Source organism: Episyrphus balteatus, chromosome 1 (genome assembly GCF_945859705.1).
Source record: "Episyrphus balteatus chromosome 1, idEpiBalt1.1, whole genome shotgun sequence".
Classification (NCBI taxonomy): domain Eukaryota; kingdom Metazoa; phylum Arthropoda; class Insecta; order Diptera; family Syrphidae; genus Episyrphus; species Episyrphus balteatus.
The window spans coordinates 66,212,737-66,227,493 of NC_079134.1; the positions used below are offsets into that span (position 1 = coordinate 66,212,737).

Genomic DNA, 14,757 nt, shown 5'->3' on the forward strand with positions numbered 1-14,757 from the left:
AAAAATTTGATTCGTCGAATATGGGCGTTGCTGGTCTTTCTAGCTTGCTTAAATCTTATCCGATTTTCCTCACTGGGGTTGGCTTTATAATAACGGAACATTACCTCTTTTTCCCTGATAACCTCTTTACAGCTCGAATCAAACCACGAATTCTCTTTCGGTTTGATTGTTTTAGCCCTATTCGGGATAAAATTTCTCATTCCGGAGAGAATTAAATTTGTGATCATATCTGTACTGGCATCAACGTCACTATCGAGGAAACATAGCGACCAGTTAAAGTTTTTGAAAAAAGCGTTGAGACCCTCCCAGTTGGCTTTCTCATATTGCCAAACAGTTCTCTTAGGAGTTTTTTCTTTAACTGGATTTTTTTGACAAGAGAAATTTGCAGATATTACACAATGATCTGATGTGCCTAGAGGCGATAATACATTTACAGTGTATTTATCAGGGTCAGAGGTAAGAAACAAGTCTAGAGTATTTTCAGCCCGACCAGCGACGTCCGAAATTCGAGTCGGCTCGTTGACTAGCTGAGTTAAGTGGTTTAACTCAGCAAAAATCTCAACATACCTTCCTTCGGGTGTTGTCTGGCGCGAAAAGCGAAGCCAAGAAGAATTGTGTACATTGAAATCGCCCGTAATAACGATTTCAGTGTGAGGATAAAGGGAAACAATCCTTTGGATGGAGTCGGACAGAGCATCAAATTCGTTAGAAGTTGAATTACTGTCCAGGTTTGGGCTTCGATAAATGAAACATGTATGAATGATGCGCTTATTAACCGTGAATTTTAACCACATGAAATTAAAATTGGTGTTTACACACGGGCCATACTGTGGTTGGAGTTGATAAGCTACATCATTTCTAATGTATATGGCGAGACCGTGGTGGGAAAAGAATAATGGCACCAAGCAATACCCATTTAGATTAAATTCAGAACAATCTGAATTTTCACTTATTTGGGTCTCACCTAGTGCCAAAACAGCTGGCCTGTTTTGTACAGTATAAATGTACACATCACAAAAATTCGATCTAAGCCCACGAATGTTGGCATAATCGACCCTGAATGTACCTACCATTTAAATATACTAAAACTTTTAAAAACCTTATCCGACAATTACCTATATTGTATATGTTATATAAATTCCAATTTGAGCTTCAACAAAACAAATTATCACTAGTGTTATGCCTTAGTGACAATTTGTATCGATCCGCCCCTGGTTATTTATCAACACACACAATAATCTATCTGGAATCAAACTGATAACGATTACGGCATTTTGAGAAGAGGTTCCACTCGCGAAACCACAATCGTCATCAAGTCAGACTGCAAGAAGGATGGGGGGAAGGAAAAGAAAGGATTACTCGTATGCACTGAACACTGAAGACAATTTGGGAGACGCGAGAGTTTTTGTTTTTTTTTTGATAAGCTGTTGTTGTGTGATGCTATTGCAGTGGTTGTTTCTATTGTTTTTGCACTTGGTGGGTATATGATTTTTTTTGTTGTATTTAACACTAGGTATTTGCAAAGTGGGCATTTGTTGTTATTTTTTTTTACATAAAATCAAAATCATACTTTGAAAAACAAAGTTGAAAAACAAAGAAATTAAACCACTTTTTTTTTTTAAAAAGTTAAGAAAAAATGACTTTTTAGTATTTTTTTGTTGTTTAAGACCTTAAAACTTAATATAAATTTCTTAAACTAATTAATGTGTTAGTATTTGAGTTGAGGTACTTATTTCTTTTTATTTCGATGAATTTTATCAATAATTGCAGAACTTATACATGTTCAAACATTGTAACATAAGGAAAAATAGCTTCAGTTTCGATTAATTTTTTTCTATGAAAAATACATTTTTAGTTTTTCAGAATAGTTTTACTCCGTAGTTTGATTCAACCTCAATCCAAAATAGAAATAAAAAAAATAAAAATTTTAATCTAACTAAGAAACAAACCAATGTCTTTCAGGTCGTTCTAAAAGAACGAAAATTTTATCATGTTTTGTTCTCTCTTAATTACAAGTGCACAAATTTGGAAATTGTGGGGATGAAGATATTTAGCCTTGTTTATTATCTAAATAATAAAATTTATTTCATTCAATTATCTTTAAAAAGTTATTCACCGATTTGTAAACGATAACCCGATTTTTACGTGGTCCACTCAGCCTTAAGATAAGAAACAATATCATTAATGAAAAGAGCGAAAAGAAGTGTGTTCAAGATGCATTCTTGTCTCAAACTAGTTGGTGTTACGAAACTTTCAGACACCAAGGAAAATATACAAAAACTGTTCAGCGCATGTATGGGATGGAGTCAATATGTCTGAAAGTTTCGTAACACCAACTGGTTTGAGACAAGGATGCATCTTGAGCACACTACCCAGAGCAGAAAGTTTATAGAACATTAAATCTCGATCTACGGTGTCAAATGCGGATTTGAAATCAAATGTTTTTTCCTTCCTCACGATAAATGTCTACAATAGTGCTTAGTGTATAAATTTGATCAACGGTGGAGTAACCTTGACGAAATCCAGCTTGGCATTCACTAAGTATCTGCTGTTCTTCAACCCAATTACTAAGGCGTCTGTACAACACACTTCCAAATAACCCACACGCCACACCACTCCAATATAGAGTTTTCGAGATATATCAATTTTCTCAAAAACGAATAACTTACACGTGAATGCATTTCGAACGCTTCGGTGGCGCTCATCATCAGCACTAACTCAATTGACAAAAAGAATTATTGGTTTTGGTAAATGCAGAGCGAAGAAGAAAGAGTTAGATTTTTTGTAAGTTGTTTCTTCTTCGCTCTGGATTTACCAAAACCAATAATTCTTTTTGTCAATTGCGTTAGTGCTGATGATGACCGCCACCGAAGCGTTCGAAATGCATTCACGTGTAAGTCGTTTATAATTAATGTTTAATTTTTTTTTCCTTAATTTGACTTAATTGTTTGCGTGAAACAATAAGGTGTTTTTTTTTGTTCGCATAACTAATACATATTAAGAATACCTTCGAGTACGAGTAGGTACCTAGATAAAAAATGTTAAGTCACATAAAAATCGTCAAAGTTCAAAAATCATTTTTAACCGTTTGGATTGCTTCAAGTGGACCCTTAACTGCATAGGTGCACGGACAGTACAACGACAGCCTTTAGTTAAGACCTCCCTTTCATTAAAATCTCGAAAAAAAAATTCCTCACAATACCAAAACTTGGTCTACAAGGTCTGCAAGATGCTCAAACCCACCTACACTGTTTTGGCCTTAACGTTGGTAATGTTCCAGATTTTTTATTTTCAAGCATATGTACGTGCAACGGCAATCAACCTTCCAGTTTCAATTCTTTTGCTTCTCTGAAAATAATACTACTATCATTTTCATAATTCTTTGAGACCTTATAGAAAAATTTCAATCAATCCCATCTTCTGTTTGGCTTATATATTAATGTTTGACCAATCAGATAACATCTCTTCCATTCCATTATTGTCATTATTTCACAACGTTCCTCTTATTGTTGCCAGATCAAATACAATACCAAAAAAAAGCCTCCACAAAACTCGTAGCATTTGTATTCCTAACATTTAAATTCGTAAAATCGTTACACTCGTATCATAGTTGCTCATATCATAGTCGCCCGTAAAATTTGTTTCCGTATCATCATTACTATTTCATTTTTTCAAGGAAATTATTAGAGATGCCGAGAACATTCGGCCACTATTCGGTATTCGGCCTATTCGGAGAAATTATTATACCAAAATGTGTGTTTTATTAAAAAATTGCAATTTTAGTACTCATAATCTACTAAAGGCAAGTTGTGGTGAATGAAAACTATTTGTTCCGCATTTGTTGGTAGTAAACGATAACGTTTATCTTCGTAGACTATTGCTGCTTCGAAAAATAGTCTTTCGCTGTAAACACTTGTCCCAGGAGAAGAAAGGTAGACTTTAGAAAATGTTGTCAAAATATGAAATTTTGTAGTATGTGTTGACCACCACTTGTATGTGTCCGCCGTTCGATCTTGGCGAACAGTCCTTATATATAATTCGATTTTGGAAGTCTACCTTTGCAGTAGTAGGTAGTGTGTTCAGACATTTACATATCTTAAAAGTAGTTCAGTTATTCATCGTTACAATACGATGTTGTTGGGAGTTTTTTAAGCCACATCTATTCTTGAGACAAAGTATAAAATTTTTGGTATTCGGCCAAATCAATATTCGCGGCATCTCTAGAAATTATCCATTTTTGCCTTGTCACACACACAATTACAAACAAAAAAATTACTCTCATGTTTTATCACTCTAGAAAAAGGAGTACAAATTTAGAGTACTCCTTAATAGAGTGAAAGAAAACGACATAAATTAGTTGTTTGCGACAGAGCAGCGATTTAAATTCTTAGGACTTTAAAGTTAAATAATCTCCCAATAAAAAATTAGTTTTTCAGTAATTTACATTTTTGGATTTTATTTAGTTTTCGGTTCGATAAGTTGACAAATTGTTCTTTAGTTCGGAATCTTTAATGAACTAAATAAATGAATTTCTTGAATGGATAATGATCAATTCCTTCTCTTAAATGTTTGTTTTAGTTTTTGATTTCTTTTCAACATCAGTTATATTAATTAAAAGTCAAAGTGACAAATGAAAATTATAAAATAATATTATCCTCTTGGTTTTTTTAATGCAAAAATCGGGAAGACGGCGAGTAGAAATCGCTTAACTCCTTAAAGTTTCATATTGATACTGTATTTTCGATCCCATTAACATTATTACAATTGCGCTTATATTCAAATATGTTTGCTCTTTTCATATCTCCTTCTGTAAACAATCCAATAGGGCAGTAGTGTCCCTCAATATCTCCTGGGAAAATTTAATTTTTGTATTTAAAATGTTTAGTAATTTCTAATTTCTTCTAATTTCTTGACAAACCTCGCATTCTTCCTTTCCTTCGTTCTTTTCTTTGATAGATTGCAAGGTATCTAAAATGTCTGTTTTTCTTAAATGAAGTTTGCCCTCTTCTGATTGTGCCAATAGACAAATAGCAGACAGAACAGTTTCAGTCTTTATATCAAAACCAATTACTGGGTCCACAAATGTTGCCAGCTTCTGCACTGCGCCTAGTTTCACAAACTCATCTGAAATAAGATTTTTATTATTGAGTACTCATAATAGTATTTTTGTTTACATTATAGAAAATCAACGAAATGTATTATATTAGTCCAGTCATTTTAGTAATTTTTAACCCAAATCTTAGTGGGCTGAATTTTGGTATACACCTTTATTACGGCGCACAGTGGTTCCCAGATGGAAAAAACCCAAGAAAGTGAAACAATTTTCTAAATTTTTTGATTTGGTTTTTCGATTAAAAATATATTTAAATACAGAATGCAATCAATTTTAATTTTTTGCATAGCCTGGGTCCCGAGTATACTTATCTCAAAGAAGATTCTTTAAAATCATCGAAAATTCGATTTTTTTTTGCAACTTTTGACGTGTTTTTTTTTAAGAATAGAGATTTTTTTAAATAAAAAAGTTATGTAGTGTGTTAATGGTATATTTGTGCTTAAGTGTACATTAACCGTTTGTCGAATTTGCTTTTGAATCAGAAAAATCTAAATATTATTTAAATAAACCTCTTGATCGAGTAGTTTTTACTCTTTGTCGGCCTATAAACAAAAAGCCCCATGATGCTCCACGTTCATTTAATAATAACTTAAAGCTTGACAAACCTCGCATGTATACTATTTATGGTGTTAAAACAAATGACCCATTTTGATCCATTCTCCCGTAAGAGCTTCTTGAGTGTAGCAATGCGTGTCACTCAAACAGCACTTGAAATTGGCTTCTGGTATTACCGTTTCTAATTTAACGGGTTTTTTTTTGATAAAATAAAGTTTTTAACATTATAAGAGGTCTATGTAGTCATCACTGATAAGCCAAAAACTAAAAAAAATAAAAAATTTTCAAAAAAAGGAAAAATATCCAAAAACGATATGAATTTTTTTTTCAAAATTTAACTTTTTTTTTGAAAAATTTTTATTTTCTTTGGTTTATCTAAAATTTAAACGGTATTTATTAATAAAATGTATAAATAACTCAAAAGAATTTGATTTCGCTTATAATCACCCATAGTTATAAAATAGCGGCACATTTTCTAAAAACAAACCGTAAAAAGGCCTATTTTCATAGCTTTTCTAAAATGATCTCCAATGTAAGAAAACATTTTTTTAACAAAATAAACTTAATTTATTTGTAGAGATTTGAATGAAATTTTCCAATGTATCCTTAAATTCTCTGTAAAGTGATTCGTTGTTGATAGTCAAAGTCAAAAAATTGGTTTTATCACTGATATTGCAGTCTAAAAAAAATCGTAAAAGTGTGAAACAAAAAGACTTTTAAAGCCAAATAAATAGCTTTTCTAAAAATAATCAACATTTTTCCCAAAAAAATTTCCCACTTTTTTTAAGTAACAAAAATAATTTGGAAAATTTTGGTATTTGAATAATTCCAAAGATTTAGCTATTTTACCATTAGAAATGAAATATTTAGTTTTAAAATACTAACACTAGAGGAATGTTGCTTTCACATGCTTTTTGTTTTGTCATGATACGACGATTTTTATACTACCTATCAAAAATCACTAAAATAATCACAATTTTTTTTTGTTCCCTTAATTTTTTGTAGTAAGTATAAATTTAAAATGCTATAATGCTTATGAAACTTTTTAATTATTTGCTTTCTCAAAGCCCCATGTATTCTTTGTATTCTTTTTTTTTTTTTTTTATTTTTTTATAATTAACGCGCACTAAAGGGAGTTAAATACCCTTAATATGTTAAACACAGTGCGAGCTTCAGGAAAAAAGGGAGGGATTTAAAAGGAGAAACCGATGCACATTAGTTTTAAAGCTCTGGACATTAAAATGGCAGGGAAAAACAGAGGCGGGTAATATATTCCACATTCGTGTGGTGCGGCTAAAGAAAGAATCTCTGTATTTGACGGTACGTCCGAAGTTGGGCTCAAGGGTAAACTGATGAGCATTCCTAGAAGCGCGAGTATTACGGTTAAATTTTTTCAGGGGAGGAATGCAACTAGCTATTTCATCTGAACATTGTTTATAAAAATAGCGATAAAACAAGGAGAGACATGACACATTACGTCGGTGGTCTAGGGACGCAATTGTCTCAATTATCGATCTATCATCTATCATTTTGAAAGCACGTTTTTGTATTCTGTCCAAGAAACTCAAATACGTTATCGGAGCACCTGCCCAGATGTGACAATTGTATTCAAGTTTTGGTCGAATGTAAGCTTTATAGATTACAGCTAGATCAGAAGATGAGAAGAATTTCTTGCATCTTCGGAGAAAACCTAAACATTTCGCAGCGTTTTTGGCGACATCGAATATGTGTTCGTTCCACAGAAGGTGGTTTGTTACACTCATACCGAGAATGAAAAGTTTCTCAGTTTCCTCGATGCAAGAACCATTCATTGACAGTGGCATGGGTGGAAGGTTCCGTTTTAATGATAGTAAGCAGCATTGTGTTTTTGATGCATTAAATTCTACACGATTTCTTATTCCCCATTGAACAATGCTGTCAAGGTCAGAATTTAATGAGCTTATCATATTTTGTCGTTGAAAATCCACATCCGAAGGACATGGGTGTGAATCTTCAAACGAATATGAAAAGCTGAGGGTACTATCATCTGCGAAACAATTTAATGGATTAGAAGTTTCAGAGAGCAAATCATTAATGAAAATGAGAAAGAGAGTCGGAGACAAAACGGAGCCCTGGGGCACACCAGCGTTTATTTTGTAGGTTTCAGACTTGAAACCATCCAATACGACTTGTATTGAACGGCCCGAAACGTTATTTCTAATCCAATGAAGAAGAGAATCATCGATACCGAATGCATGCATTTTCGATAAGAGAGCTTGATGCCAAACTCTATCAAATGCCTTTGAAATATCAAGCGCAATAATCTTGCTTTCTCCAAAACGATGCAAAGATTTGTTCCACTGTTCAGTGAGATATACCATCAGATCACCAGTAGACCTATTGCAACGAAAGCCGTACTGCCGGTCATTAAGAAGCTTCCGTTCTTCAAGATATTTCTTAAGCTGGAAATTAATCAGCGTTTCCATGACCTTGGAAAGAAGGGACGTGAGTGCAATTGGTCGATAGTTGGAGGGTGAGGAGGATTCGCCTTTTTTAGGGACAGGCTGGACAAATGCGGTTTTCCATCCACTCGGAACGAGTCCAGTAGAGTAGGACAGATGAAAAAGCTTACGCAGTGGTTTTGCCAGCGTGGAAGAATACCTCTTCAGAACGATGGGAGGGATACTATCCGGGCCAGCGGATTTGTGTATGTCAAGGTCTTTCAGGACTCTTGCCACTGTACGAGTGCGAAAGAAGATTCGTCCCATGGAACCGTTTACACACTCAAGTACTGGAGGAGTCATGACACTATCTGGCAGTGTAGAGTTGGCAGCGAACTGCTTTGCAAGGAGATTAGCTTTCTCAACAGAGCTTACAAAGGGAGTGTCATTGAAGACAAGCGTTGGAACCGCAGATGACGAAGAGTTTTTAATGTTTTTAGCAAATGACCAAAAATTTTTACTCCCTTTGGGACATTGGAGTATTTTTTGTCTTAATTTTTGATCATGCAGGAATTTGGTTCGTCGGATATGGGCGTTGCTGACCTTTCTAGCCTTTTTGAACTTTTTCCGGTTTTCCTCAGTGGGATTGGCTTTATAACAACGGAAGCTTACCTCTTTATTCCTGATAACCTCTTTACAGCTCGAATCAAACCACGAATTCTCTTTCGGTTTGATTGTTTTAACCCTATTCGGGATAAAATTTCTCATTCCGGAGAGAATTAAATTTGTGATCATATCTGTACTGGAATCAACGTCACTATCGAGGAAGCATAGCGACCAGTTAAAGTTTTTAGAGAAACCGTTGAGTCCCTCCCAGTTGGCTTTTTCGTATTGCCAAACAGTTCTCATTGGTGATTTTTCTTTAACTGGATTTTTGAGACATGAGAAATTTGCAGATATGACACAATGATCTGACTTGCCTAGAGGCGATTATACACTAACAGTGTATTTATCTGGGTCCGAGGTAAGAAACAGGTCTAGAGTGTTTTCAGCTTGGCCCACAACGTCCGAAATTCGAGTTGGCTCGTCGACAAGCTGAGTTAGATGGTTTAACTCAGCGAAGATCTCAACATACCTTCCTTCGGGTGTTGTCTGGCCAGAATAGCGAAGCCACGAAGAATTGTGTACATTGAAATCGCCCGTAATGACGATTTCAGTGCGAGGATACAGGGAAACAATCCTTTGGATGGAGTCGGACAGGGCATCAAATTCGTTAGAAGTTGAATTACTGTCCAGGTTGGGGCTTCGATAAATGAAACATGTATGAATGATGCGCTTATTAACCGTGAATTTTAACCACATGAAATTAAAATTTGTGTTTACACACAGGCCGTATTGTGGTTGAAGTTGATAAGCTACATCATTTCTAATATAAATGGCGAGACCGTGGTGAGAAAAGAATAATGGCACCAAGCAATAACCATTTAGATTAAATTCAGAACAATCTGAATTTTCACTTATTTGAGTCTCACCTAATGCCAAAACAGCTGGCCTGTTTTGTACAGTATAAATGTACACATCGCAGAAGTTCGATCTAAGCCCACGAATGTTGGCATAATCGACCCTGAATGTACCTACCATTTAAATATACCAAAACTTTTAAAAACCTTATCCGACAATTAACTATATTGGATATGTTATATAAATTCCAATTTGGGCTTCAACAAAACAAATTATCACTAGTGTTATGCCTTAGTGATAATTTGTATCGATCCGCCCCTGGTTATTTATCAACACACACAATAATCTATCTGGAAATCAAACTGATAACGATTACGGCATTTTGAGAAGAGGTTCCACTCGCGAAACCACAATCGTTATCAAGTCAGACTGCAAGAAGGATGGGGGGAAGGAAAAGAAAGGATTACTCGTATGCACTGAACACTGAAGACAGTTTTAATTAAGCCTTAAAGTATAAGAGAAATTCACATCACAAAAAACAAGAAGATGAAACAATAAGAATGAATATATGTAACCATTTTAGTTATTGTATCTAAAACTTGTTGGAAAAGATTCGATAGAAATCGAATTTTATATTCATGTTGCTGTCGATAGTGTTGCAGTCGCTACTGCAACCTTGTTGTACTCGATAGTGCAACAATGTAGCAAATAAATAGTGCAACCATGTTGCTGTAAGTGAAGTTGCGGCAACAACTGTTGCGACAAATGCCCAAAGAGAAGGTCCAATGATTTCGGTAAAAGAGGCTTTCTTTTATTATAAAAAATTTTGAACGCTATCTTACGGTAGGACAAAATCATACGACAACTTACCGTCATTGCGAAACGTTAAAATTGTTTCAAGTATTTCTTGTGCGTGGAAAGAAAGTCATAAGACTATAATAATTAAAAGACTATCATTATTACAAGATAGTTAAACTATCCTTTTTTTATATAAGTTGTGGACTCAAATTTTAAGGTAAACTAATTGACCCTTAGTTTTTGATTTTTGTTTAATTAATATTTTTTTTTAAATTATAGGGGGTTCTTGAAGATAAGAGCCGTCATCTGTTTTAACCCGGTGCTAGACAGGAAATTTCCATTAGGAAAATTGTTTCCGGAAAACGCGGAAAAGTCTCACCGAATATCCCTAATATTACCAGGCAAGCAGGAAAATTAGGCAGTGACATAACAAGGAAATACATAAATCGAAATCAACTAAATTTTAAACCGACCGAAACATAGCTATACCTGTCGACTAAAAATAGTTCACCAATTCTTTAGAGGGTATATAGCTCGGAGGTCTTACGCTCCGATATAGGAGAACGAGCTTGGAGGGTTCGAAGTTCAAATCCCGAACCGAACCAATTCAAAGATTATTTTTTTTTATTTTTTTATATATGTTTTTTTTATTTTTTTTAAATAAGATTTTTTTTTTTTAAAGTGTTTCTGTTAATTTTGCCATAATTTTGTTCACCGCGTTACTTCAGCAAAAAAAGTGTTAGAACAATTTTATCAGTACGCGAACCGTACTTAAAGTAAAGTAACTCACGAAATTAAAAGTGTTATATATATAATATTAAAATTTGAAATTTGTGATTGAACGAGGGTTGAAATCCTCAAAATCAAAAAAATCAACACCTACTTCAGCAGTGGCCACTTAAGAAGGAAATAAAGGGTGAGTTTTCTCTTTAAAATTGATTTCATATATACATATTTACTTATATATATATATCTACTTATTATAATAATTGCGGGAGTTAAAAGGGTATACATTGTGTGGGGATCAATGATAAATTAATTAATACTTAAATTGAATAAAAGAGGATTTTTATATCCCAAAACTATAAAATAAAACGAAGACGTATTTATAAGATTGCGAAGAACAATTATTTTAAGGAAGTGATTCCGTGGCATAATAAGGCAAATTAATACTTAAACTTACTTAAAGATTAAACTTATAAATCTATACAAAAAAAAAACTTTAACTTTAAATTTTTTTAATAAGTATATATTTACATTTGAATTTTTAATCGAATTAAAAACTTAAACTTAAAATAGTAAATAAAACAAATGTATAAAAAACTTAAGTAATAAAATTTTTTTAAATTTAAAACCAACATGAATATACTATATTTAATTTCATGAAGATTTTAAGAATCTCACTATGAGGAGTGAATAGAGTAATTTTATAAAGAGATGGGGAGGGCAGTTTGAGAGAATGATGTTCTGGGAGTGAGAAGATACCTAGTTAAGGGATCGTCTAAGCGAGTACGACGACAATGGTAGGGAGGGCAGGAAGGATTCTCGCGCATCTTCAAACACCTATGGATGCTTAAGGGTGATATGATTAAATTTTTTTTGTAAGGTATAATAAGGTCAAACAACCCACCCCACCGACGAGCTAAAAATGGGAACTAGCATATCAGCACTGACCGAAAGCCTAAAATAATACGTTACATATATTAATCAATACAACTTTTGAAAATATGAGTAATTTTAAAGTACGACACACAATTTTTTAATCACGATGAGAAATCGGTTTATTTAATTTATGTACCAAATTTCAATCATATCGGTCCACCCGTTCAGTTTTTATAGGTTTTTTATAAGCGTGATTGTTCGTAAAAGTACTTTTTAGTAAAAAAACGCGCAAGGGCATGAGTCCCGATTTTTCGGAATTTGTGTCCCACTTTACTAGAATCCAATTCAGGACTTAGGTATGTCCCTCACTACTGAGACATAAGTCCCAAAAAAACAATTTCGGCATTCATTTCCCACATGTACTTTTTTTTTATTTTCCGTAAACCAAAATATACTTTTGTAATAGATTTTAGCGTTTTAAATTCAAATCCGGAGTCAAAAAAAATCTATGACGTCACGTTTGGAAGATATAAATTAATTTTGATCTGCTCATATCTCAAAAACGTGACGTCATAGATTTTTTTTGACTCTGGATTTGAATTTAAAACGCTAAAATCTATTACAAAAGTATATTTTGGTTAACGGAAAAAATAAATTCTCAGTTTCATTGAACATTGAAACTTTTCATTATATCATGTTTTCTCATATTTACTTAAAAACATAGTTGGCAACCTTATAACCCCAATATTTTCAATTTTCTTATGAAACATAAATAGAATAGATCTCAAAATTGTAATAAATTAAAAAAAAATGCATGAAATAGCGTAATTAGAGGTCTTAAAGTGTGTTTTACAAAATTGGCATTTTTTGGACTTTGTTTTCAAATTTTTTGATTTTTTTGTAATGAATATTAATCTATGAGTCCTAAATCTTAAATCTAACACCTTTTTGACATGAATTTAGCCCAATTTCTAGCTTATATACTGTTTTGAAAATGAAAATTCTATTTTAACGCTCATTCTTTCCGCCATTTTGGAGCCGCCATTTTGAATAAAAAAAAGTTGGCAGCCTTTTCGTATTTTCCATACTATAATCACTCAGTGTACCAAATTTCATGACTTTTCGTCCAGAAATGGCCTTGCAAATGAATTTTGTCGCCAAAAACGAAGAATGGCACCACTGTGAGATGGGGTTATTTTCACTTTTTATATATTAAATTAAAGGTAGTGTTGTTACACATAATCCTAAATTTGTTTAGTTTTACTAAAAAAAAAAAATATTGTCATCAATTTAAATTTTCAGTACTTACCTCAAAAAGAGCTGAGGTGCAAACTCGATTTAAAATGAAACTTTCTTTGTTATGGATTGATGTAAGGTATCTAATCGAAATGCTTGTCGTATAATATATAATAATATATAATAATTATATCAACAATAGAATCACAGAGTAAAATTGACAAATTGACAAGACAAACTTCTAGGAGTACCAGTTATAGAAAATAGTACGGATGAAGAGCAGGCAGCAGCTGTGTATGAAATGATGGAACAATGGGGAGTTTTGAATGCTGTATAAGCAATGTGTTTTGACACCACTGCTTCAAACACTGGAAAAGTGAAAGCATCTTGCAACATTTTGCAGCAAATGTTGGATAAAGAGTTGCTGTACCTGGCCTGTCGTCACCATATTCTTGCAGTTTTGCTAAGAGGTATTTTTCATTGTAAGTTGGGTTCAACTGGACATCAACCAGATATTTTAAAAAGGTTTCAAAATGAATGGTCAAAAATATATCACACTGGTATCAGTGATAAAAATGTAAATAAACACCTAACCCCTGAAGTTATAACCCAGATATCAGGTGAATTAAAGGAAAAACTACAAGAATGTTAGCCTAGAAATGATTATAAGGAATTTCTTCAGTTGGTTTTGGTTTTTGTTGGAGTTCTAGATGCACGCGTAGTTGGATTCAGAACACCAGGAGCCACTCACCATGCTAGGTGGATGTCCAAAGCTATTTATAGTTTTAAAATATTCATGTTTCGAAGCCAGTTTAAAATAAGTAACGGGGAACGAAATTCTCTCGGTGATATCTGCGTTTTCATCGTAAAAATTTACTGCAATGCTTGGTTTAATGCCCGAAGAGCTTATGTGGCTCCTAAACAAAATCTTGATCTTTTGCGTAATTGCATTGAATACCGCAAGATTGACAAAGACATTTCAGAGAAGGCTCTTGCTAAATTCTCAAACCATTTATGGTATTTGAGTTCAGAGCTGGTAGGTCTGGCGTTCTTTGACCCAACTTTACCAGATGGCGAAAAATCAGAAATGGCCAACATAATTTTGAAAAACAGCGAAACGGAAACCAACAGAAAAGTAAAGCCAAAGCTATAGACACATGAAGTTGAACAATTTGTCACAGCAGGGTTAAAAAATATTGTGAACAAAGAAACATTGAACTTTTTCAGCCGATTGAAAATAAACACAAGTTTTCTCAAAGAACCTCCAAATCTTTGGCCCGAAAACCCGTATTTTAAATAAGGCTTTAAAAAAGTGCAATCACTTAAAGTCGTAAATGACATTGCAGAAAGAGTCAAATCAATATCCGATTTTAACAACTTCAAGTAGTCAGTGAGTGCCGAAAATTGTATCCTGATGCTTCCAAAACTACTTTAATTACTTAAAAACTACTTTAATTTCTCTTGATTAAATTTTTTTTAGTATTTACTTCATTAATTATGTATAAAAAATGTAATACGATGATAAATATTTTGTTTTTTAGAAATCTGTTAAATGTTTCGTTTTTTAACAGT

The 14,757-nt window shown here is 33.4% G+C and overlaps 1 protein-coding gene across 1 annotated transcript in view; it reads right to left on the reverse strand.

Annotated features, from left to right (window-relative positions):
- Positions 1-4,428: 4,428 nt before the first annotated feature.
- LOC129905677 (uncharacterized) overlaps positions 4,429-14,757 on the reverse strand; it is a 107,607-nt gene continuing 97,278 nt past the window's right edge. The window contains exons 4-5 of the mRNA XM_055981219.1: positions 4,919-5,124; positions 4,429-4,849 (exon numbers count right to left, since the gene is read on the reverse strand). Of these exons, the coding sequence (XP_055837194.1) occupies positions 4,796-4,849; positions 4,919-5,124 (260 nt within the window). The 3' untranslated portion in view covers positions 4,429-4,795. The remainder of the gene's footprint in view (positions 4,850-4,918; positions 5,125-14,757) is intronic.